A 27,784-nucleotide genomic window follows, 5' to 3' on the forward strand; every position below is an offset into this window, starting at 1 on the left:
ATATCTCAACGGTTAAAAGAGTGGACTGAACACCGAAAGGTCGGCGGTTCAAGCCCCGCCCGTTGCACGATTGTCGTACCTACTCCTAGCACAAGCTTGACACTTAGTTGGAGGGGAAAGGGGGGATATTAGTCATTTAACATGGCCAATAGTCTTTTTTAAAAAAAAGTCGTACAAAATGACACCTCACGCACCCTTTTAAGGGTTCCGTAGTAAACAAGGAACTTTTATAGTTTCGCCATGTCTGTCCGCCCGTCCGTCGTTCAGAAATCTGTAATTTGGCATGCAGCAAAAAAGATAGAATACCTAATAGATTTTAGCAGATAACTAATTAAAATATTAATCTACGATTCTAATCTAAGGATTTTTTATTTGGATTTTTGTGGTTAAAGCTGTTGGCTGACGTAATTTGCCACAATGACGTTAGCTTGTAAAAACGGCACTGTAAAAATATACAAAAAAAGTAGTCTAGTGCTAGTCAGACTCGCGCACCGAGGGTTCCGTACTCGGGTATTTTTTTCGAAATTTGGCACGATAAATCAAAAACTATTATGCAATAACAATATATAAAAATCTGTTTTACAGTTAAAGCCCTTTCATATTATGATACCCCACTTGGTGTATAGTTATCTTTCTTTGAAAATTGAAAATATTAAATTATTAATTATTTTTTTTTGTGTGATGTAACCACAAATCCAGGGTTTTCGGATTTATTCCTTTACTTTATTACTTGTGCTATAAGACCTACCTACCTGCCAAATTTCATGATTCTAGGTCCACGGGAAGTGGGTACCATATACCTGGGTTTTCTTGACAGACACAACGAAGTGATCCCATAAGGGTTCCTTTTTTCCTTTTGAGGTACGGAACCCTAAAAAGTATGTGAAATCGATTTAGCAGAGTCCAGTATCCAGCAGATCAATACCGGATACTACTTAGGTACGTACACGACTCATATTCGACTAAACTTTAAAACTAGTAGCAAACGTACTGCGTACATACAATATACAGCTTTCCAAAAATTATTTTGAGAAAGCTGTCAGACCCCCAACCCTCTAGTAGTTAAGGCAGCATCTTCCACCGCAACGACCCTCCCGATAAAAGACGCCCTAAGCACGTCGTTAATGACCTCGACGATCAAATCATGACTGACAATGCACCCTATTTTGTAGGACAACACACTAATTTAACCTTATCACAGCGTCCTTGCCGGCGAAGACGAGGCCCCCGATTCCACGATTCCGAGGCCACGTCCTCGGGGGCGTTCGGACTAACCAATCCAACCAACCATTCATCCCTACGTCATCCTAAGCCGTGGTCCGAGCCTCACAGGAGGCGCCCTTATGAGAACGGTGCCCTTAAAACTCTCCAATTACTTCTTCGAGCCCTAGGGCTCACCCCCAGGCGATGCTACGCGCTCTAACGGCGAGCCTACGCAGCATACTCAATCCGAAAAAAAAACAGAGTATCTGACGGAGTGGATTTGCAAAAAACATGACTGAGAACCTTCTCATTTTGAAGTCGGCTAAAAGCAACAAAGAAGTGGAACTGAAGAATAATAACGCACGTGTTTATTTTAATCACGGTCATTACTCATTACCATTAGTAACAATAATTGTCATGCTGTAAATTAGTTTCCTGTAGGTTTTAAATTATAAAGCAGACAAGTTTTGCATACAATATAATAGACCCGTAAAGTCGCTAAGTCCAAAAGCGAAGTTTAAGTAAGTATTTGTTTCCAAATTCACTAATTATGCAATTTATAGATACTTAGTTCATTTTAAAATAGAGTCTGTACTCTGTTCGTTATAAAATATTATGAAAGCGAAAACTAAGTATTTTTAGTGATTTCTCGATTGACACATCGAGAATTAATCGAGAGAGAATGCTTTGTACATATTTAAGTAAAAATTATTTGTATCAAGTTCTAGTTTAAAGATGGACGAATAACTTTAATTTAGTTGTTTAGAACCAAAAAACGCCACTTCGAAACGAAGTTATTGAAGGGTAAAAATTAATTAGGTACCTAAGTTTTTCATAAATTTCACAAACCGCTGCCGGAGCTTGCGTCCAGTACAGTACAGTTGAATTTAGGGTACCAGCCAGGTAACCTCCCCGTGTGCCCGAGTGTTGCGAGTCCCTTCCGGGGGAAGAGCAGCCCTTGGGCCCGTGTACCGTAACATGGTTACCAATTTCTCTTCATGGGATATTGTTAGCCATGGCTAATTGTCCTGGCAGGGAGGGGGTGTTGTCCCTCTGAGTGAGCAGAGGGCGCAGTAGACGCACCCATGGGGCATAGCCCCAGTGGCCTCCTGGTGCAGTGGTAAGCGCTGTGATCTTGTTAGTGGGAGGTCCAAGGTTTGATTCCCGACAGAGGGTTGGAATTTTATAATTTCTAAATGTCTGGTTTGGTCTGGGGGGGAGGCTTCGGCCGTGGCTAGTTACCACCCCACCGGAAAAGCCGTGCCGCCAAGCGATTTGAACCAAAGGGGTATGGGTTTAATAAAACTGCCACACCCATTCGAGGTTAGCCCGCATCCATCTTAGATTGCATCATAAAGGGCTAACTTGTATCTGAATAAATAATGAATAAATAAATGATAAAAAATAGGATCTAACATTAGTCTAACTCTACAGAACCCTAAGAGGTATGCTCTATGTAGGAAGGTACTTATTGCCTTTTGCAACGCAGTTTTGCACAATTTGCTGAGAACGTGCAACAACGGACAAAACGTTCAGACATTTGCTAATTTTTGTTGCACATACCTTCCTAAGTAAATCTATTTTAATAGAAATAACTGTGCGTTTAAAACCGTTACTACACAGTTAATGGAATTTAAGATAGATCCACACCTGCGCACGCGTACGAATCGTGCATTCTGACTGCAATCTCACCTGGTGGTAAGTGATGATGCAATCTAAGATGTAAGCGGGCTTAACCTGGAAGGGGTATGGCAGTTTTTATTAAGCCCATACCCCTTTGGTTTCTACACGGCAGCGTACCGGAACGCTAAATCGCTTGGCGGCACTGCTTTGCCGGTAGGGTGGTAACTAGCCACGGCCGAAGCTGCCCACTTCAGATACATATACAACCCGCATCGAACGCCTATGAACGCGTCACTGTTTATGTGCGCAATGTTCATGTCATTTGAATCCGTTCGAACCTTAACCACAGTTCACGACACTTAGGGAACTTGTAACAAAACGTCAAGGCTTCGACAAGCGTCAAATGTTCTTACAAAGTATTGGACGCTAGGTAGCCTATGAATAGTCTATTTTTCTTTGATTTCATGTCACTCATAGCCTAATATCTGATATATTATCGTGATCAAACCGCGAGTTTCCTCCACGGAGGAGAGAAATAAGTTATTTCTCTAGTCCGCTCACTCAGTTCACTCAGTCTTAGCTTTTGCACGGATAAATGAAATATTCGCCACAAGATTAAATTAGTAATTATTATATTCTTCATCTCTGCGTGTGTATTATTATCATTATCAGATTGGTGCGACCTTGTCCGCTTGGGTAGCTGTTGTTTAGATACGGCATTTTAAGTGTCTTGTGTAACGACTGGTTCACTTCATGGACTGCTAGATTTCACCCTTGACTTTGTTTTCTCTGTGAAACGTTTATTTATTGCTAGCAGTACCCGCGACTTCGTCCGCGTGACTTTGGATTTTTTTTTAAATCCCGTGGGAACTTCCAATTTTCCGGGATATAAAGTAAACATGTCCGTCTCCAGAATGCAAGTTATCTCTGTACCTACTCGTCAAAATCAAAACCAGTAAGATTGTACGCTTTTTGATTGTTAATTAAGTTGTTGAATATGTTATTGTATTTATTGATGTAATGGTGATAATATTAATTACGCAAACTTACTAAAGCTATGAGGGTCCCAAAATGCAAGTCCCACATACCTTCATTCAGTTGTAAAAAAAGACAAAACGTTTGTTTCTACAAAAGTTTATTGAGATTGATAAGATAGTATTCAAATGAGAATCACAATCATAAGTAAGTCGTTAAGTTAATATGGAGAGCGTTGGAGAACGCGCTAGGAAAACAAAGGAAAAATAAATTACATAAACTTAACATTTAGACCTCATGCTACGGCACCACTATCGGTAGGTATTCGGCAAACAATTGGAGTTCGGGCAAATTTTACGATAGTTGCGCATTTGACAAATCAACTGGCCACACCATTCGGGACACGGCGAATGTGTTGTGTCTGGCCAATTTTTAAATAATTTTGGCACATCAGTCGGCCGGCAGACGCGACATTCTGTGTCAGCGAATACTCATATCCCTGCTGTTTATTAGATAATAAGTATATCCCGGAAAAACAAAGAATGAAACCTATATTCGCGTAAACCATTCGGGTTAGCGCGAATGTGCGGAACGATACGATTGCCGCTGGCCATACTATTCGCGATAACAAGAATTATTTGCCGAATCCCGATAGTGGAGCTGAACCATAATATGATCTGTATAATCGAGATTAGAGAGGACACGTTATCCTTGCGACCGCTTGCGGCTCGCCGCGGAGCATATATATTATATACTTTTGGATTTAGGTCAAATGAGTTTAGTAATAGTCTCGTTTCGACACCGACCAACTTTGCTCGATAAGATTCAGTACGAATCGCCAGAAAACGCTCGGACTAATGTAGAAAAGATAGGTTCTCCAATTTAGAGATAAGATTGCCATTTCTAAAATTGTATAACGTAGGAGCTTAGGTACTTTATCTCCACTATTAATTTACTAGCTGATGCCCGCGACTTCGTCCACGTGGAATTAGGTTTTTAAAAATCCCGTGGAACTATTTGATTTTCCGAGATAAAAAGTAGCCTATGTCGCTCTTCAGGTCTTTATCTATACCCATACAAAAAATCACGTCAATCCGTTGTGATGTGGTTGAAAGACAAACAAACACATTTTCGCATTTATAATAAGGGTACTGATAATAAGGGTACTGATTAAAATGTGAGTGTTAGGCGCGTGCCTTATTGGCAACCGTATACACGAGATAACGATAGTCGCATCTAATTCCTAAAAAAGTATGTTAGGCAAGACCAAGGTTTTTGAAGCGAAAACTTTTTTAGACGTGTTTATTTTGGGATGGGTAAAAAATTCAAGGTCGTTTTACCCGACATCCATTGTTAATAGAGCTCGGAGTGCCGATTGATGCAAAAACTGTGGCCCTACCGCGGTTGTTTGACAGCTACAATGTCACGATCGCAATCATCTCTGATTGGTTAATGCTCGCTCACTATTGGCTACAATGCATTGTTGCAACAAGAATGGCACAAATTCAGCCAATCAGAACAATTGAGATTGTAATAATGATTGATGCAGGTTTTAGACAATCGCCCTACTGGTTAGTTAAATAATGATCTTAATTTTTGATAATTAAATTAATTTGAAAATCCAAGAAAAAACACAATTTTTTCATATTTTTAAGTTTTAACTTTTGTCGGCATTCCCCACTGACTGATTTTAATTACTTTTTAGTTTGGTCCTACGTACCTACTCAATGTTAAAGAAAAACATAAGTTTCTCTAAAGGAGACGGTCCAGAATTGTATGGAATCTGGGTCTAGTCTTTTTTTTTTTTTTTAAAGAATATTAGCCATTTTGCATGACTAATATTCCCCTTTCCTCTCCAATTAAGCGTCAAGCTTGTGTTAGGAGTAGGTACGACAATAGTGCAACGGGCGGGGTTTGAACCGTCGACCTTTCGGTTTTCAGTCCACTCCTTTACCGGTTGAGCTATTGAGGCTCTGTCTTGGTACCAGTAATAAAATAAAATAAAATACTAAACCATTTTTGATTGATCAAATCCATGAACTCATCTTTATTTCAGTGTTACCTAATATTATTTTTATTCTTTCCACGTTACGCAACATAGAAGCTATAATGGCGGGCAGATTCATGTTTTTTGACGTTAGCTGTCAAAATATTATCATGAGGTCATTGATTCACATTTAAAGAAAATAATTCTGTTAATTGACCTATTGAGTATTATTTAAAATACGATCGGCAAGCAGAGTTATCTAAAAAGTTTCAAACAAGAAACTAGCTAGTACCTAGATATGAAGCGAAGGGAAAAAGTTATATTTTTTTAGCAAAAACACGTTATCAAAAGTTGGTACCTATAATGCATGAAAATGTTAAAAGTCGTGTCAAAAGTATGGTTCGCCTTTAAAATAAGGACTAGGCATTAAATTTTGACACGCGTGAGGAGTCATTTTTATGGACAACACCTATATAACGCTTGTGGAAGTGGTATCCTGGTTGCAATATTCTTGTTCATCGTAGCCTATGAAAATAACGCAGCACACAGAAGAAGTTGATTGATTATTTAAACCCAGTAAAAACGTGTAATTAAACCCAACAAACACATCTACCTCAGTGGCAAAAACTAGATAATTAGGTAGGTGTTTGACCAAAAAAGAATACTTAATAGTTAATAAGTAGTACCTACTAATTCCAGACAAGTGTTTGGTTAGCGATGTTACCTACCCATTGAAGTAGGTATGACAGTAATTCAACATTCAATTGAACAATCGATGTCAATTTATTCTTCACAAAAAACAATCGAATAAAAATTGACAGTCGATTGTGCAAGCGCGTAGTTCGGAACGGTTCCAGACCCGCGCGCTAAGTAACAAATTTGAACAATCGATTGTTTTTCAACTGTTGAATTGTTGTTCGATTGTTATCGAATAAATACAAATAATTCGATTGCTATTCGAATGCATGACCCATCGCTAATCTTTACGTCATGGACCCTGACCAAAATCGAATCTTAGAAGCTTTTAACGTGCTATTTATTCTGTACTTGAGCACATGGTTTATACATAATTATGTGTACTACTTAACTGTGTAAATAAATGAAACTTAAGTGTCTGTCCGTGATTTAACTGCTTAAGCTTATTAATTACTAGATAATTCCCGCGACTTCCATATCCACGTAGATTTAGGTCTTTTTAAATCCCGTGGGAACTCTTTCATTTTCTGGGATAAAAGTAGCATATATTATCGTTCCGCGGGATGTAAGCAAACTCTGTACCAAATCTTGCTAAATCTGTACCAAAAAGCTAAATCTGTACAAAATCGGTTAAACTGCTGGGCCGTCAAAAGCTAGCAGACAGACAGAAAGACAGACACACTTTCGTATTTATAATATTAAGTATGGAGTATGGATATTATAGTCATCATCATCATTTCAACCCATCGGCTCACTACTCACGAGTCTCCTCTCAGGATAAGAATGGCTTAGGTCATAGTTCACCACGCTGGTCTCATGTGAATTGGCTTTTTTATGTCCTTCCGTACTTTCTACTCTTTCGATTCTTCAAAAACATGTCTTCCGAACCAGTGGTTAAATCTTACTTGTTATAGACGGCACAAGTTGGCCTACAATACGAAATGAAGATTGAAAAAAATCTAATAGTTTCTGAGTGGCAGAAAATAGAAATAGCGGATTTGTAGAGAATTGTCTCTGTCTTTGAGACCGACAAAACGTCATATTAGAAAGAAGAAGAAGAAAAAACGTTTATTTTTTAAAGCTGTACCACACATTACCAGTTAGGTTATCATATAAGTATGAGTGACAGAGACAACGCCCTACATAGCCGAAATGTCATTCTAAAGGCTGATGTACATTACTTCGGTGCGTGGCCGCCGTTCTTATTATTTTTTATTTATTTATTAGAACTTGGCGGACACACTGCCGTGTGTCTTGATTTGAATAACTGGCTAAGTGCGTGTCAGAATACTCCATAATAAGCCATGCTAATGATCTTAGTATTATCTCTTTAAAAACTTTTTATCTCGTCAAAACTAGGGCTACCTGCGAGAGCTAAAAAGAAATCTAAATCACAATAGGTACGAGTCGCGGGCAAAAGATAGTTATGATATAACCTACCTACCTATACATATTATTAGCCAATTGCCCAAACTTAAACTCAAGCTACTTAAATCTTGATTCCTCAGTAGGATAATTATTATGTCAGGTCCTAGTTATTATTATATATATTATATTATTGTATATATTACATAATTTAACTTAGTATTCATTTAATTATAATTTTCATTTTGTATGTTATAGCTTAGGTATATTTTTCATGTTTTGGTTAGGTTATTTTTAATGTACGACTTGTTTTATTTAATGCTCGTTGTGACTCCGTAAATTGAGTTACACGAGACCTATAAAACTCAAAAACATTTTATGTAATTTTAAGTGTCTAATTCTGTAGGCGGTACTTTGATAAATAAAAAAAAAATAAAAAAAAAAATTAGTGCCTAAAGGCATTTGAAGTCTAGTCTGCCTTGCAAGTTGCATGTCTTATTCAGTTAAGTAGACACGAATTAGTCAGTTTCTATTTTACTACCAATGTTTGAAATGTAACAAAGAAGATAGGTACCTTGAAAAATTAAATTAAAGGTAGGTACAGGTATTTAATGTTAATATTTTTCTCAAGGTTCATGCTTTATGCTAACAAAAATTCAGAACTAGATTTTAGTCATAAAAACCTTAATATAGTACCTAATAGGTATATACACTTAAAACTTAGTATTATTTTTGCATAGCTGCATAGTCTGACTTAGGCCACAGGCTAGCAGAACTTCGTAAGAAAAAAACTTTGTATGAGTGTGTGTACGTGTGTGTTTGTGTGTGAAGTGGTGTGAATGTTTGTTATGCACGCAAAAACTCCCGGACGGATTTGGCTGAAATTTAGAATGGAAATCGAATATACCTTGGATTAACAAAATATAGTTTTTATCCAGAAAAGTTAAATTAAGGTTCTTTAATTTTCCTGAATTCACGAATTTTGGACTCAATTTCAGGCCGTTTTATTTGTGGGCCAGAAACGAAAAAAACATTTCGAATTAAAGTGTTAATTAAGTATACTGTTTTGTTCGTCAAAATATCATTCAAATTATTTTGATCTACGCTTTGTATATTTTACATAACTGTATTTTTCATAAAATTTGGACATTGTCCTTTAAATGAAAAATCAATTCTGTAGTTTGAGTAACATGAATATATTAAATGTTAACTCGTGTCGTTATGCAAAGTAAGTGTATTGTATGTATTTGCAAACATTACCACATTTGATTTAATTATGTAGGTACCTACTTAATACCTATACCTAGTATAGCAAAGTAAATTTATTTTAAAGTAAGTACATAACTAATTAGTTAATTACAAAGTAGGTAGGTAGTACTTTTTAACCGACTTCAAAAAAGGAGAAGGTTCTCAATTCGTCAAGTAAAAAAATCTAAATATATAAAAGGAAAAGGTGACTGACTGACTGACTGATCTAACACACGCAGCTCAAACTACTGGACGGATCGGACTGAAATTTGGCATGCAGATAGCTATTGTGACGTAGTAGGTATCCGCTAAGAAAGGATTTTTGAAAATTCAACCCCTAACGGGGTGAAATAGGGGTTTGAAGTTTGTGTAGTCCACGCGGACGAAGTCGGGAGCATAAGCTAGTAATATTATAAACGCGAATGTGTGTCAGTCTGTTTCCTTTTCAGAAGGTACTCAACCGCTGAATGACAAAATTTTGCACTGGTATTTCACTGATAATTCATCCCCTAAGGGGGTAAAATAGGGGTTAAGCGGACGAAGTGGCGAGTCAAAAAATAAAACCCAACTTCAAATACCTAACTGTCTGTATTACTGTAGATATGTCATATGTATAATAATAATAATATATTCGGTAATATTTTTTTTTTTTAATTTTTGGTGTTCGTGGTTAGGTAGGTATTTGAAGTCGGTTTTTATTTTTTTGTAATATTTTTATTATAACTAATTAGTTTTAATTATATCTTTATAACTTTTTTATTATTAGGAAGCTGATTTCGATTTAATATTTTAGGTTCATTGTATCTAGGTATATTATAGGTCACGTTCTATATTGGTAGGTAGGTACCTATTTTATACAAGTATATAAAAATGTGAGATAACGTACCTAAATAATAAAATTATGTTATTATCTGTAAGATTACATTTGGAAGTCGGAAGATGTAGGTATTTACTATAATTTTAATTTGATAATTAATGTGGTTTATGAATATTTAGAGTAAGTAAGTCTATCTATATTTATTTTTACTATCTTTATTTTTATATTCACAGCATTTTATTATATAAGTAAGTATTTGTTTGTATTTTTATATTTGTTTATGAAAGAAATATTTTTAGATAAGTAAGCTCCTCATTATCGATAATTAATTAATTATGTAGGTAATTAAAAATATTAAATTAATTAACTTAGGCATAGTAGGTATATTTCACTGCAATTAATAGCCTCATCTGGTGACAGAAGGGCTGACTCATTTTTTGCGCAACGAATCAGCCTGGCTGTCCAGCGCGGAAATGCAGGCAGTATTCTTGGCACCATTCCACGCGGGCATGATTTGTATAGTAATTAGATAAGGCTAACTTTAAGTTTTATTGTTATATTTTCATTAATCAATGCATCTTTGCCTACAAGTATAAAACTTACTGCCAAGAGTCACTGGTAGAGATCTCATAGATGTAGTTAAGTGCTAATCCAAATATATTTTTCTTTTTACTAAGTCCTATTACTAATTTTTTGTACAAATAAATTAAAAAAAAAATAACTATGAACCTACCTATAAATTCCAATTCCAAATTCAAATATCGAACTTATCACTCGCAATACATAAACACGCGCTGTCCGCTCAATAAAGCGGTGTGCCGACTAGCATGAATCAAGGCTGCGCCTAAACTGTGGGTACGGGCACAGTTGGTACATGGACTGAATGGTCCCGTTCAAATACACTAATACCAGTCCCGTTGAGGTCTGATTGTATATCATCATAGGTGCATATCTATTCGTTATAAGCATATACAGTAAAGTTAACGCACCGCCTCTTAAGTATCTCTTAGAAAGTGCTAATCTTAAAAAATAAACTACCTGAATGGAATGGATTGAAGTTTTCCTCAATTATTTATTAATAGATAATGCCCGCGACTTCGGCAGAGTGCATTTAGTTTTCCAAAAATCGCGTGGGAACTTTTTGATTTTCCGGGATAAAAGTAGCCTATCCTTCATTTTCCCGGATAAAAATAACCAATGTTTTGATTCAGGGTTTATAATACCCTGCTTATCTATCCTTTATTGTGTCATGAAGGAGTAACAACCATCCAAACTTTCACCACCACCATCCATAGTCTTATAATAAATGCGAAAGTGTGTTTGTGCGTTAGTATATTGGTTTGTCCTTAAATCACGTCGCAACGGAGCAATCGATTTACTAACCTGATTTTTACATGGATATAGTTGAAGACCTGGAAAGTGATATAGGCTACTTTTTATCCCGGAAAATCAATAAGTTCCCACGGGAACAAAGTCGCGGGCATCATCTAAATCCATACTAATATTATAAATGCGAAAGTGTGTCTGTCTGTCTGTCTGCTAGCCTTTCACGGCCCATCCGTTCAACCGATTTTGATGAAATTTGGTCTGTATAGCTTGCATCACGGGGAAGGACATAGGCTACTTTTTATCCCGGAACATCATAGAGTTCCCACGGAATTTTTTAAAAGCTAAATCCACGCGGACGAAGTCGCGGGCATCAGCTGGTATTATATAAAAGGAAAAGGTGACTGACTGACTTATCAACGCACAGCTCAAACTGTTTACTGGACGGATCGGGCTGAAATTTGGAATGCAGATAGCTATCATGACGTAGGCATCCGCTAAGAAAGAATTTTTAAAAATTTAACCCCTAAGGGGGTGAGATAGATAATATAATAGAAATTTGCATAGTCAACGCGGACGAAGTCGCGAGCATAAGCTAGTGTAGTTCATAAAATTCTTTTCATGTCTTTCACTGAAACGAATTAGCACAAGTCGAGAGAAGGGATAAACTCGATATTGTGTTCGCACCGCACGCCATAACGCTTTTTAGTTTTTACCAAATTTTTACTAAAAAAGTCCGTAGGAGAACTAGAGTAACCGACATAGTTCAACGGGTTGCGGAACTGAAGTGGCAACGGTCAGGGCACATAGTTCGGAAAACCGATAGACTTCGGGGTCCCAATGTGCTGGAATGGCGACCTCGTACCGGAAGACGCAGCGTTGGAAGACCCCCCACTAGGTGGACGGACGACATCAGACGAGTCACAGGGAGCCGCTGGATTCAGGCGGCGCAAGACCGTGGCGTGTGGAAGTCCCTACAAGAGACCTATGTCCAGCTGTGGACGTCTATCGGTTGATGATGATGATGATAAAGTAAAAGATTAAAACGGTTCTTTAGATATTAACAACAAAATGTACCTGCTTAACTATTATTATAAGTGATTATCCATACTAATATTATAAACCTGAAAGTGTGTCTGTCTGTCTGTCTGTCTGCTAGCTTTTCACGGCTCAACTGTTCAACCGATTTTGACGAAATTTGGTACAGAGATAGCTTGCATCCCGGGGAAGGACATAGGCTACTTTTTATCCCGGAAAATTGAAGAGTTCCCACAGGATTCTTAAATACTTAAATCCACGCGTACAAAGTCGCGGGCATCAGCTAGTTAAAAATAAGTAGACTGTGTCGAGTTAATTAGTTAATACATTACGTACCTACTAAAAGTTAGAATAAGAAGCGGCGAAAAAAAGAAAATGAAAGGAAAAGCGGTTGTGCGTTTGAGGCTTTAACCAGTTCGACGCAAGCGGTTGTTTGGCTGTGTAGATGTCCAGTCCAGGGCCCTCTTTCCCACTGGGCACTATGGGCACGTGCCTGGGCCTACGATCGATAGGAGCCCACTAGTCCCTGCCAGATCACCAAACTATAACCAACCGACCGATATTTTATCACCGAAAATCTAGAACGTGACTTATCTACTTTCTTTGCATATTCCCATTCCACACTATTCTAAGAAAATAGTAGGTACCTACTCTGTCAAGATCATAGGGGCCCCAGTATTCTAATGTGCCCAAAGCCTCCAATAGGATAAAGATGGCTCTGGATGAATCACTAATAGTGTACAGTTGACCAATCACAGTTTTATCAGATGACAGAATAAAATTATCACATTGTGATCACATTACTAGCTTCTGCTCGCGACTTCGTCCGCGTGGACTACACAAATCTCAAACCCCAATTTCACCCCCTTAGGAGTTGAATTTTAAAACATCCTTTCTTAGCGGATGCCTACGTCATAATAGCTATCTGCACGCCAAATTTCAGCCCGACCCGTCCAGTAGTTTGAGCTGTGCGTTGATAGATCAGTCAGTCAGTCAATCAGTCAGTCACCTTTTCCTTTTATATGTTTAGAAGAAGAAGATTTACCGACAATCTGATTGGTTTGGTCAACGCATCTCCGTTCCGCACCGCGCCAGTGGACGGGCAGTCTTAGGGAAAGTAATGGGTAAGATAAACTAGTAAGATATTATGATTAATGGCTGTACGGTAAAAATAATGCTTTGATTCAAGAAAATATGCGGTTCTTAGGTACTAGCTTATGCTCGCGACTTCGTCCGCGTGTGCTACATAAATTTCAAACCCCCATTTAACCCACTTAGGGGTGGAATTTCGAAAAATCCTTTCTTAGTGGATGCCTACGTCCTAATAGCTATCTGCATTTTAAATTTCAGCCAGATCCGTCCCGTAGATTGAGCTCTATGAGTGTTTGGTTTATTACCCCTATTCTTTACGTTCCAGTGGAAATACGCCAGCTTATATTGAATGCACTATAACTACTGCGGGACCCTAATGGGAACCTACTTACTCATTTGAGAAACTGGTTGGGTCAAGTGTTATTTACCGACTACATGTGAAATGATGATGCATCAATTTACAAGTTTCACAAGGGTTTAACCTTAATATTTGTACTAGATAAATGTAGGCATACTGCGTAAAAAATGACTCCTCACGCGCCATTTTAACTTAATGTGTCACATGTCAAAAGTACGATTTTAGTCCTTATTTTAAAGTTAGCGTACTTTTGACATGACAGAATTAGAATTTAGATGATAGAATTAAAATGGCGCGCGAGAAGTAATTTTTTACGGACTATAAGTAATTCGAAGAAGTATTTTTGACAGATTTAGGAGGTAAATAGGTGCCCATACGCAGCCATAACTTGTTAATGATGAGGTTGTTTTCGTAGAAATTTTCGTCAATGTGGAGTTTTCCAACTTACCTAAAAGCTCATTCAATAAAAATCCAGCGACGCACGTCGTCAGGCGATTAAAATAATGATTAAAAGTTTAATGATCTACTATAGTCCGCGACGGGTCTATATCTATGTATTATATATATAATACATAGATACCTATGTATAATGTATAGAATAGAAGGTCACAAAAATATGCATTTACCTACTTACTTTCTTTCAAATCCGCATATTAGTAGGTAGGTAGTAAGTAACCTTTTCGTTTGGAGTTTCGTAAATTCGTATTATTTTAAAACTAGCTTATGCTCGCGACTTCGTCCGCGTGGACTACAGAAATTTGAAATTTCACCCCCTTAGGAGTTGAATTTTCAAAAATCCTTTCTATGCCAAATTTCAGCCCGACCCATCCAGTAGTTCGAGCTGTGCGTTGATAGATCAGTCAGTCAGTCAGTCACCTGACTTTATATATTTAAAGATTTGAAAAGGCAACAATTTAAATAAACTTGCTTCAACAATCTATATTAATTATTATATCAATATGCAATTCTGCAAACCCCCCCCCCCTGTGAAAAAATCCAACAACTGACTATCGAAAAGAGTTATTTATTACCTATTTTGAATAAATCATTTGACTTTGACTTTAATCAGCTGTCGCAAGTTGCACCACAAGAGTTCCTTTTACCACTTTCGAGCGGAACCCTAAAAAGAGAAAGATGGGGAAATAATGATCCTTATTAATGTAGGTACGGTACATTAAATGACCAATTATTTATTCGTGTAAATTTATTATAATTAGGAGGGTACATTGATTTATTACTAAAAGCATTATTTTGTGTGTGATAAAGTGGCTTCTAATAATATAGGGAAAGAGCTTGTAGAGAGATAGGTAGGTAGGTTGTATTTTCTTTGAACGTCAACCTATTATGTCATGCAAACCTTTTATTAGCTTGTAGTTACTTAATTTTAAGATTATAATAGATTAATGTAAGCTGTTGGTTCTCCTAATAAAATAAAATAAAATAAAATTCGTTCAAGTAAAATTGACTCAGTACCTATACTTACTACGTTTCACGCTAGTAAACTACTTACATACTAAAGATAATTGAAGTAAATGTTTATAAGTAGGTACCTACTTAATGTCGTTCTGAAATTATAGGTTGGTAGGTGAACTGCTCGCGTTCCATGATCCATTAAAAGTACAGTTTAACTATGATTTTACTTACGAAACGCTTACGAACGTACACAACTCTTCGACTATACCTGACAATGACAAACTCTAATGAGAATGTCCATGTTAAAATTTACCTAAAAGAAACCCACACTGCTCATTAGAACTTTCGATGATGCTGGTCGTCTATGTCGTATTGTTCTTCTACGCACTTCCTCAACATGAAGCCAAGCTTTATTACGAGTATCCCAACAATACTTATTTTCGAAAATGTCTAACTACCATTATTAAACAATATTTTCATAAATATGCAGAATTATCAATCGTGGTCATGGAGCCTGAAAATGAAGACATTGTTAAGATAGTTAATGATGTTAGAGTAAATTCAATACTTTTGAGAAAATCAGGCACAATGTTTCACACTCTGAACACTGGATACGTCATAGCTGCCGGGAACTACGCCGATTTCATGATTAATTTCCCCGATTTAACCGAAGAAAAATATTGGCTCCCGACCGCACGATTTTTAATCATTATTAATGATATAACGACTAACAGTTTGAGAAAAATCTTCGATCTTCTATTGAAATATAAGGTTATCAACGTACTGGTTCTGAACGAGAGTGCTGACCCCGATCTGTACACATACAATCCGTTCGAGAACTACGGATGTGGCCAGCGTTACGACAGGATCATCGAATACGGAAAATGTTCGATGTCGCAGGAGAACCTATACCCATACAAAATGATTACAGGACTTAGAAACTGCACCTTCACAGTCGGCAGCCCTCATTGGCCTCCGTACTCTTTCGATCTCGCAAAAGATAATAACCTCGTAGGAGTCGAACAGATGGTTATAAGAGAATTAAGCAAATTGGAACACTTTCAGGTTAATTTTACTAACAGTGGAGATGGGGAAGCATTTTCAATGATAGAGACGGGAGTCGGACCTTTGTGTATGCTTCAAAACGAAGAAATACAAATGATGGCGGGAGGTATGATACTGACGTACCCGAGAACGAAGGTATTTGACTACATTTGGGGACATCTAGCGTACACGGATGAAATTTCCTACCAAGTGAAGAGAGCTACAGACGTCGCTACCTGGAAATATACGTACTTAGAATTCGATGCGTTAGTTTGGACAGTATTTATTATTGCCTTTCTCGTTTTCTTGCTCATCTTCATCGTCTTGGTTCGTCCGAGGGACAAGGGCCGTATCGTGCTTAAAATGATCGGATTCTTATTTCTCGCTGGCAATAGAATTCGAGGAAATTTTTTTACGAGGTATCTTTTCATTCACTGGGTTGTGTTAGCTTATATGATAAATGTTTACTATGTCTCTAATCTAGTAAGCTTTACAACCAATCCCATTACAAAGTACCAGGTATCTGAAGAAGAGGACTTGATAAAGTACGGATTGCAACCCTGTGTGAGTCCTGTTATTAAGGATTTTATGGCATCCGTGGAGGTTAATGAATCTTATATTGAAATTCAGCGCAAAGGTTGCGAAAATTTGAATGAAAGTATTAGAACGGTCAGCAAATCAGAGGAGCTTTATACTGTGGTGATACGTTCGTTATATAAATATAACCAATACAATTACGCAGACGAATGGGGTGACAGTACGATCTACACCTTTAACGAACCTCTCAGTAAAACGATCTTTGCTATTTATTTGTACAAGGGTTTTCCGATGCTCGAACAGTTGCGCCTGCAAACACTACGATTGAGAGAAAATGGCCTCATAGATCAATACCTAAGATTTCTGTTGTATCGTAGTGGAAAATATAATTTCAACACGAAGCAGCAACGTTATCATGTCTTCGTACCTTGGAACATACTAATATTCGGATATTTATTATCTATGGTAGTATTATTTATAGAAATCATTGTAAAAAAGATTTTATCTAAAAAAAGTCCTCAGATTTAGTTAAGGCACCAAAAATCTATGTAGGTACCTAATAATAAACACTATTTCTATTTCTAACTTCTCTAGATAATTGATTTTTTGGTGTTTGTACCAGGGATGTTACGGAAGTGGTTATATCGGAATCGAAACATCTTAAAGATGTTACGGAGGTTCAATTCCGATTCCGAAAATTCGGAATTTCCGATTGATTTTGCACCTCCGATTATGATTTCGTTTTCAACACATTTGTATCAGAAGTTAAGTATATCAGTGGCCCTACCGCGGTTGTTTGACAGCTACAATGTCACGATCGCAATCATCTCTGATTGGTTAATGCTCGCTCACTATTGGCCACAATGCATTGTTGCAACAAGAATCGCACAAATTCAGCCAATCAGAACAATTGAGATTGTAATAATGATTGATGCAGGTTTTAGACAATCGCCCAGCGGAGCTCTAATATGCTGATGCTGCTTAACTTCACTGCTAGTAGCCACACTTCACTTCAATGTGTTTGTTTTTCGATTCGATAGTTTTTATTTTCAATTGCTTATTTTTTGAACTAATAATAAGAATATAACTGATGAGCAATATTGTGTGTAATTTTATTTTATTAGACCTGCCCTTAACACATCTCTCTTCTGCCTCCACTTCCACCTGCGCCTATGATTTCGATTCCAGTTCCGATAAACCAAATAAAAACTCCACTTCCGAATTCGCTTCCGATGTAACCAGTTCCGTAACATCCCTGATAGGTAGGTATTAGGTAAATCCACAAGGATGAAGTCGCAAACATTAAATAATATACTTATTATAAACTAGATGATGCCCGCGACTTCGTCCGCGTGGATTTAGGTTTTTTCAAAATCCCATGGGAACTCTTTAATTTTTCAGGATAAAAAGTAGCCTATGTCCTTCCCCGGGATGTAAGCTAACTCTGTACCAAATTGCTTCAAAATCGGTTGAACGGTTGGGCCCTGGAAAACTAGCAGACAGACAGACAGACACACTTTCGCATTTATAATATTAGTAATTAGTATGGATATTGAGGTAATGCTGCCAGCATCTTAGTAGGTACAATGCCTCGCTGCGGTGGTCTCGATGAGGATGAGGAGATTTAATATAATTTAATTCCGTTTTAATTTAATGGTTTTTTTTTTACTTTTAATTTAGATTTAAGTTTATTTAATAGAATTGTCTGTTATTACCTTCTGTTACTACCTTCCAAACTTTGAATAAATGTTTTTATAAACATGTAAAAACATCCGTAGTATTGCTGAGAACTGACTTTTTATTCTGAAGTTGGTTAGGAACCGTTAAGGTTCTAACTGTCAGTTATTTCATACTATGTTGCAATATTCATAGTTTCCAATCTTTCCATGCGTTTCCACGTGTGATGTTGCCCATTGTTTTTTGCGGCTGAAAGGCCGTAACAACTTTGTGCGGTACATACCTACTTGGTGCATAGCTATAAAACGGCTACTCACCTACTTGTCATACCTCTAACACCTAAATATTTAGGTTTAAACTATAATATTCATTACTATTTACTAAACTAGCAACCCGCCCCGGCTTTTTATGATAAGTACCTACCCACCTTGTCTTTTTATTATTCACTGAATGATGTTCACGATTTAGGTTTTTAAAAATGCTGTAGGAACTCTTTGATACTCCGTTATAAAAAGTAGCCTAGGTAACTACGGATGTAGGATGTACCTACTTAGATGTTACGGTAGCTCGTTGCAATTCCGAAAGTTCAGATCTTTCGGTTGATTTTGCACTTTCGATTCCGATTTCGGGTCCGACAAATTTTAATCGGAAGTTATATCGGAAGTCGAATATGCTGATGCTGCTTAACTTCACTACTCGTACTGTTTACGATTTTAAATTCGATTTTCGAAACGATTGTTTTCATTTTCAACGCCCAAGAAAGAGCATCCAAGAATATAACTAATGATAAATAATGTGTGTAATTTTATTTTCTGAGACATGCCCTTAACACATCTGTCTTATACATCCGCTCCTGCTCCCGATTCCGGTTCCGGTTCCGATAAAATCATAAACCAAATTTTAAAACGCCGCTTACAAGTTTGATTGCGATAGCACTTCCGTAAGATTCCTGGTAAAGACCCTATACGATATCTACCGTTATTTACACCAAAGAGTGGGTATAATGCGTACTAAATGAAAACGCACTTGTTATATTACGATAAAATTGGATACATAATTATTATGCTAAAATTCATCTAATCATAAACTTGGGAGTCTGAAGTAAATGTTTGTTGTGATGTTTAAAACAGAATCGTTATTCCGTTTCCGGATACAATGTCAATGTTCCTAGTTTCTTACTGTCGTCATACAATACAATAGTGTAAAACTATTATTGTTTATTCTTGTTTAATTTGGTATCTAGGAATATGAAAATATGAAAAATAATATTATATAAATTATCAATACATGTCACTAATTATTCATTGTAAATTAAATATTGTCAATATACTAAGAGTGACATTATATTAAGCTATTGTCAACATACAGTTGGCAATAGCTATTATGTGAAATAATAATGTTGTGTAAACTGACAATTTAAGTCGCTTATTATTATTGTAAATTATTAATACGTAGACCATCAATGTCACTGATTTTATTATTGTAAATTGGGTGTGTCAACATACCTTTTGTCAACAAACCTAAAATAAATAATGATTAATATTAAGATCATGTGATAGTCGATATCCGCCTTGTTTGCGATGGCAGTGTTATAAAAGTACCCTACCTCGACAGAGAGGGGACAGTCTTGTATCGACAGCCCAGAGCAAACACAGCGGACCTTACTGAAGTTAAGTATTCTTATATTGTATTATAATGTAATGTAATCATTTGCCTTTTATAGGTTACCTGTTGTAACTGTGTACCAAATACGTACCTACTACTTTACTCAACGTTCTAATGTTTTAAAAGATGTGTGTTATGGAGTTTCTTTGCCCTTTCTTCTCCATGACTAAACACCTTAGCGAAATGGGTGGTAGTTTCATTTTAATATAAATAGATCAATGCTGAACAAATACAATTCAGTTATTATTCGACTTGGTTGGTTTTACTTCTGTATTTATCACCTACCCTCTTGGGCTATTTATTTTACACATTGAGATAAAAGTAAACACTAGGTTGTTAGCTTCTAATTATTATAGAAGCCTGTTTAGATGATTAGGATTCTTACTTTGAAATAATACAGCAGATGCTTTGCTTGATTTTTAATTACTTAGTATTTGGCCTTACCTGACAAATAATTGATAAATGATAACTTTCATTAGTAATCATTGGATTTAATTTATCATCACTATTAAAGCCCACTGTCTTAACTTCTCTTTTTATACTAAATCTCACATCAGAAGTGGGATACGATAATTCTTTTCTTGTCGCAATACTAATACTTTTCAAATGCTTTCAGTAATCGTGGATGTGGCCTCTCCTCGAAGCGACAGGCTGCCACCTGTCGTCGGCGGCACGTGGTGTTCGTGTCCGATGATCCCAAAGCACCCTGCAGCGCTTTTGTCATCGGCACTTGGTGCTCGTGTGGCACCTTTTGTTGGAACGTCGCTTCAATTTTGAAAGTTAAGTGAAGTGTATTTATGTGCTGCTTCGAAGTGAACTTGGTGCAACTTTTAAGTTTAAACCACGTGTTTGTGGTATAATTTATTTGGATAAGAATAAGTCTAGTTAGAGGTCAGATTGGCCGAACGGTTTTTGATAAAGTATATAACAATGTGAAATCATTTAGAAAGTTATGATATACCGAAACAATAATAATAATCAAATCAGTAGGTTTGCAATTTTGAGAAATTGCATCGTACTTACAACTCGAAACTTGAAGAAATTACCTTATTCTGATTTATGTAACTTAAACATAAACTATATTTATTTATTTATTTTGCTTCTTAAAATAACTCGACCATTTTTCTTCTCTTAAAACAACACAAAAGAGATGGTCCATTCAAGTAACTTTTATTATTTAACTAAATTACTTTTTTAGCAACGTAAGGCAGATTACCTGCTCAAGTTTTTTCTGTTCAGTAATGCTATCAGAACATTTTAAATACCTACGTTACGTGTTATCAATTTATTCTTGTTTTGAGTTGGTTTGCATCCACTACACTTGTTTCTAAGACATAATCAACAAAGAAAACATATTCTCTTCTACTCTAATTTCTGTCTGACGTCTATCCTAGTTTTTATGACAGTAACATTGACATTGAATCATTGAATTTTGTTTTGCGAATGGCACAATCTTATTTTTTTTTTGTGTCGGTGCTTTTGTTGCCGTAGTTGATTTAATTTCACGGGCTGCAGTTTTCTATTTTCCTATGTACTTCGGGAACGAAGTACTTATCAAGATGGCCGAATTATAATAAAACATACTAATAATTTATGCTAAATGACAGAAGGAGAACGGAGAGGAAGGAAAGGGAAAAAAAAAAAAGAAAAAAAGAAAAGAAAAAAAAAAAAAATTTTAAGGATACAAAATGTTAAGACTTACTATGTGGCAAAATGTTAAGACTCCCAATGGGACAAAATGTTAAGACTCACCATGTGACAAAAAGTTCAATGGGACAAAATGTTACGACTCACTATATTGTGACAAAATGTTAAGACTCCCAATGGGACAAAATGTTAAGACTCACTATGTGACAAAATGTTAAGACTCCCAATGGGACAAAATGTTAAGACTCACTGTGACAAATGTTAAGACTCCCAATGGGACAAAATGTTAAGACTCCCAATGGGACAAAAAAAAAAAAAAAACCAAACTTGAGAGATTTCCGAAAGGAACGAACTAAGAGATTTCCGAAAGGAACACATATCGAGATTCCCGAATGGGACGAGCTTGAGATTTCCGAATGGAACAAAATATCGAGATTCCCGAATGGGACGAGCTTGAGATTTCCGAATGGAACAAAATATCGAGATTCCCGAATGGGACGAGCTTGAGATTTCCGAATGGAACAAAATATCGAGATTCCCGAATGGGACGAGCTTGAGATTTCCGAATGGAACAAAATATCGAGATTCCCGAATGGGACGAGCTTGAGATTTCCGAATGGAACAAATATTGATAATAATAAAGGTAAATAAATTAAAAATAAAATAAATAAATATGGTAAATGTAATAATAAATACATACCTATTATAGTAAATTTATAATGGTAATATGAATAATAATAATAAATAATTTGAGATGTCCGAATGAGACAAACGTTGAGATTCCCAAACGGGACAAGAGTTTTTAATCCTAAAAGGGACAAATGTTATTATTGCCGAATGGTATTAAAAAAAAAAAACAAAACATAAGGATTTTTTTTTCCTTTCTCTCCGTATTTCCCTATGTACTTCGGGAGCGAAGTACTTGTCAGTATGGCCGTGTTATATTACGATAAAATTGGATACATAATTATTATGCTAAAATTCATCTAATCATAAACTTGGGAGTCTGAAGTAAATGTTTGTTGTGATGTTTAAAACAGAATCGTTATTCCGTTTCCGGATACAATGTCAATGTTCCTAGTTTCTTACTGTCGTCATACAATACAATAGTGTAAAACTATTATTGTTTATTCTTGTTTAATTTGGTATCTAGGAATATGAAAATATGAAAAATAATATTATATAAATTATCAATACATGTCACTAATTATTCATTGTAAATTAAATATTGTCAATATACTAAGAGTGACATTATATTAAGCTATTGTCAACATACAGTTGGCAATAGCTATTATGTGAAATAATAATGTTGTGTAAACTGACAATTTAAGTCGCTTATTATTATTGTAAATTATTAATACGTAGACCATCAATGTCACTGATTTTATTATTGTAAATTGGGTGTGTCAACATACCTTTTGTCAACAAACCTAAAATAAATAATGATTAATATTAAGATCATGTGATAGTCGATATCCGCCTTGTTTGCGATGGCAGTGTTATAAAAGTACCCTACCTCGACAGAGAGGGGACAGTCTTGTATCGACAGCCCAGAGCAAACACAGCGGACCTTACTGAAGTTAAGTATTCTTATATTGTATTATAATGTAATGTAATCATTTGCCTTTTATAGGTTACCTGTTGTAACTGTGTACCAAATACGTACCTACTACTTTACTCAACGTTCTAATGTTTTAAAAGATGTGTGTTATGGAGTTTCTTTGCCCTTTCTTCTCCATGACTAAACACCTTAGCGAAATGGGTGGTAGTTTCATTTTAATATAAATAGATCAATGCTGAACAAATACAATTCAGTTATTATTCGACTTGGTTGGTTTTACTTCTGTATTTATCACCTACCCTCTTGGGCTATTTATTTTACACATTGAGATAAAAGTAAACACTAGGTTGTTAGCTTCTAATTATTATAGAAGCCTGTTTAGATGATTAGGATTCTTACTTTGAAATAATACAGCAGATGCTTTGCTTGATTTTTAATTACTTAGTATTTGGCCTTACCTGACAAATAATTGATAAATGATAACTTTCATTAGTAATCATTGGATTTAATTTATCATCACTATTAAAGCCCACTGTCTTAACTTCTCTCTTTATCTAAATCTCACACACTCGCCATTTTAGCTCTATGTGTCATGTCAAATGTCAGCAATACTATCATGTCAAAAGTAGTTCACTTTTAAAATAAGGACAAAAATTGTACTTTTGTCATGACAAATGGCTTTATAAACTCTTAATAAGTTTCAGATTTTTCGCTTATAAGTCCCGCAAATTGCTAATATGCGTGGCCGCCATTTTAGTGACGTCTGCACTAGACTGAAGTTTCGAGCTGATACATCACTGAGCTGATAGTATATTTATATTTCCGCTGACGTCAAAATGACGTCATTTCGATGTTATTGAGACATGGTTCCAGCGCAATAGCAATTTGCGGGACCTATCTTTTCTATATATAAAAATGAATCGCTAAATGTGTTGCTGATCGCAAATCTCGAGAACAGCTGAACCGATTTCGCTAATTCTTTTCGCGAGTTTAAATTATCTAACATTTAGATATTTCTATGATGCTCAAAAATAGCATGCGGCCTAAAAAGAAATATATCTACTTATTTAGACAAATTTTAGAATTTGCAACATGTCGATAGCATCAGTAGTTACTGAAATAAGCAGCTGTACCAGACAGTCACATGACTTACCAGAAGTCGCACCACAAGAATTCCTTTTATTACCACTGTCGAGCGGAACCCTAAAAAGAGAAAGATGGGGAAATAATGATCCGTATTTATGTAGCTACGGCACATTATTGACCAATTATTTATTCGTGTAGATTTATTATAATTAGGTAGGTACGTTGTTTTATTACTAAAAGCATTATTTTGTACCTACAACGTTTATAAAAAAGCTACTGTCACAAGTTTTGATAAAGTGACATCTAATAATATAGGTAAAGAGCTTGTAGATAGCTAAGTATATCTTTTTCTTTGAACGTCAACCTATTATATCATGCAAAATTAGTTCAAGTGAAATTAACTCAGTATACTTATTACGTTTCACGCTAGTAAGTGCTTACATACTAAAGTCAGTCAATTTAAATAAATGTTTATAAGTAGGTACTTAACGTCGTTCTGAAATTATAAGTTGGTAGGTGAACTGCTCGCGTTCCATGATCCATTAAAAGTACAGTATAACTATGATTTTACTGATGAAAAAAATTAGTGCTTACGAAAGTACACAACTCTTCGACTATACCTAACAATGACAAATTCTAATGAGAATGTCCATGTAAAAAATTTACCTAAAAGAAACCCACACTGCTCATTAGAACTTTCGATGATGCTGGTCGTCTATGTCGTATTGTTCTTCTACGCACTTCCTCAACATGAAGCCAAGCTTTATTACGAGTATCCTAACAATACTTATTTTCGAAAATGTGTAAGTACCATCATTAAAAAATATTTTCATAAATATGCAGAATTATCAATCGTGGTCATGGGGCCTGAAAATGAAGAAATTGTTAAGATAGTTAATGATGTTAGAGTAAATTCAATACTTTTGAGAAAATCAGGCACAATGTTTCACACTCTGAACACTGGATACCTCATAGCTGCCGGGAACTACGCCGATTTCATTAATAATTTCCCCGATTTAACCGAAGAAAAATATTGGCTCCCAACCGCACGATTTTTAATCATTATTAATGATATAACGACTACCAGTTTGAGAAAAATCTTCGATCTTCTATTGAAATATAAGGTTATCAACGTACTGGTTCTGAACGAGAGTTCAGACCCCGATCTGTACACATACAATCCGTTCGAGAACTACGGATGTGGCCAGCGTTACGACAGGATCGTCGAATACGGAAAATGTTCGATGTCGCAGGAGAACCTATACCCATACAAAATGATTACAGGACTTAGAAACTGCACCTTCACAGTCGGCAGCCCTCATTGGCCTCCGTACTCTGTCGATCTCGCAAAAGATAATAACCTCGTAGGAGTCGAACAGATGGTTATAAGAGAATTAGGCAAATTGGAACACTTTCAGGTTAATTTTACTAACAGTGGAGATGGGGAAGCATTTTCAATGATAGAGACGGGAGTCGGACCTTTGGGTATGCTTCAAAAACAAGAAATACAAATGATGGCGGGAGGTATGATACTGACGTACCCGAGAACGAAGGTATTTTACTACATTTGGGAACATCTAGCGTACACGGATGAAATTTCCTACCAAGTGAAGAGAGCTACAGACGTCGCTACCTGGAAATATACGTACTTAGAATTTGATGCGTTAGTTTGGACAGTATTTGTTATTGCCTTTCTCGTTTTCTTGCTCATCTTCATCGTCTTGGTTCGTCCGAAGGACAAGGGCCGTATCGTGCTTAAAATGATTGGATTCTTATTTCTCGCTGGCAATAGAATTCGAGGAAATTTTTTTACGAGGTATCTTTTCATTCACTGGGTCGTGTTAGCTTATATGATAAATGTTTACTATGTCTCTAATCTAGTAAGCTTTACGACCAATCCCATTACAAAGTACCAGGTATCTGAAGAAGAGGACTTGGTAAAGTACGGATTGCAACCCTGTGTAAGTCCTGTTATTAAGGATTTTATGGCATCCGTGGAGGTTAATGAATCTTATATTGAAATTCAGCGCAAAGGTTGCGAAAATTTGTATGAAAGTATTAGAACGGTCAGCAAATCAGAGAAGCTTTTTACTGTGGTGATACGTTCGTTATACCAATATAACCAACACAAGTACGTAGACGAATGGGGTGACAGTACGATCTACACCTTTAACGAGCCCCTCAGTAAAACGATCTTTGCTATTTATTTGTACAAGGGTTTTCCGATGCTTGAACAGTTGCGCCTGCAAGCACTACGATTGAGAGAAAATGGCCTCATAGATGGGTATTTCAGATATTTGTACACGTATCATAATGTGAGATACCCTTTCAACACGAAAGAGCAACGTTATCATGTCTTCGTCCCTTGGCACATACTAATATTCGGATATTTATTATGTATGGTAGTATTTCTTTTAGAAATCATTGTAAAAAAGTTTTTGTCTACAAAACTTCCACAGATTTAGTTACTATAATTAATGCACCAAAAATTTTGGTACCTAATAACAGAAAAGAAAATCTTCTTTATTAATAACCTACTTAAGTAGAATGTCTTATCTTCTATTAACGTCATTTGTGACTAATTCTCTCTAAACTAAAAAATATCCCTTTATACTCTTAATCTAAGTCAGGTCTAAACAATATATTGCTATCCGGTTCATAATAATATTATGCCCCTACCTACTATACAATACAACCTACGGAAAAGAGCAGCATTAGATAACCTGTCAATTTAGTTTACTTTAGATTGTCTTCAACAGAATTAGCCAGATCTATTCACAATATTATTCTAATATTAAACTTTTTTTAATGAAAATTATTGCAATAAAATTAACTTACATTAGCTTCTCTAGATAACCAATTAATTATTATTAAGTGTTTGTATACCAGGGATGTAATGGAAGTGGTTATATCGGAACCGAAATCCGAAACATCTTAGAGATGATACGGAGGTTCGATTCCGATTCTGAAAGTTCGGAACTTCCGATTGATTTTGCACCTTCGATTCCGATTTCAGTTCCGATTTGAATCGGAAGTTATACCGGAACTTAATATTATGCTGATGCTGCTTAACTTCACTACTAGTACCTACTGTTTAAGACTTTATTAAATTTGTTTTTCGATGCGATAGTTTTCATATTCAATTGTTTATTTTTGAACTGATAATAAGAATATAACTAACTAGCTTATGCTCGCGCCTTCGTCCGCGTAGACTAAGTACACAAATTCCAAACCCCTATTTCGCCCCCTTAAGGGTTGAATTTTCAAAAACCCTTTCTTAGCGGATGGATGCCTACGTCATATTATCTGCATGCCAAATTTCAGCCCGATCCGTCCAGTAGTTTGAGCTGTGCGTTGATAGATCAGTCAGTCAGTCGCCATTTCCTTTTATATAATATTTAGATGAATAAATGTTATTGTAATTTT

At 36.1% G+C, this 27,784-nt stretch overlaps 2 protein-coding genes across 3 annotated transcripts in view; one reads left to right on the forward strand and one right to left on the reverse strand.

Annotated features, from left to right (window-relative positions):
• The window catches only part of LOC117984389 (ATP-binding cassette sub-family G member 1-like), a 300,050-nt gene extending 289,290 nt beyond the window's left edge, over positions 1-10,760 (reverse strand). For both annotated transcript variants that reach the window (XR_011237026.1, XM_034971016.2), the window contains exon 1: positions 10,648-10,760. The gene's annotated coding sequence lies outside the window, so the exon portion shown is untranslated. The remainder of the gene's footprint in view (positions 1-10,647) is intronic.
• A 4,732-nt stretch (positions 10,761-15,492) lies between these two features.
• On the forward strand, positions 15,493-17,250 carry LOC117984456 (uncharacterized). The gene has a single exon (XM_034971072.1). It carries the CDS (start codon positions 15,493-15,495, stop codon positions 17,248-17,250), a length of 1,758 nt encoding a protein of 585 aa, XP_034826963.1.
• The last annotated feature ends 10,534 nt before the right edge of the window (positions 17,251-27,784 follow it).

Source organism: Maniola hyperantus, chromosome 8 (assembly GCF_902806685.2).
Source record: "Maniola hyperantus chromosome 8, iAphHyp1.2, whole genome shotgun sequence".
NCBI lineage: Eukaryota > Metazoa > Arthropoda > Insecta > Lepidoptera > Nymphalidae > Maniola > Maniola hyperantus.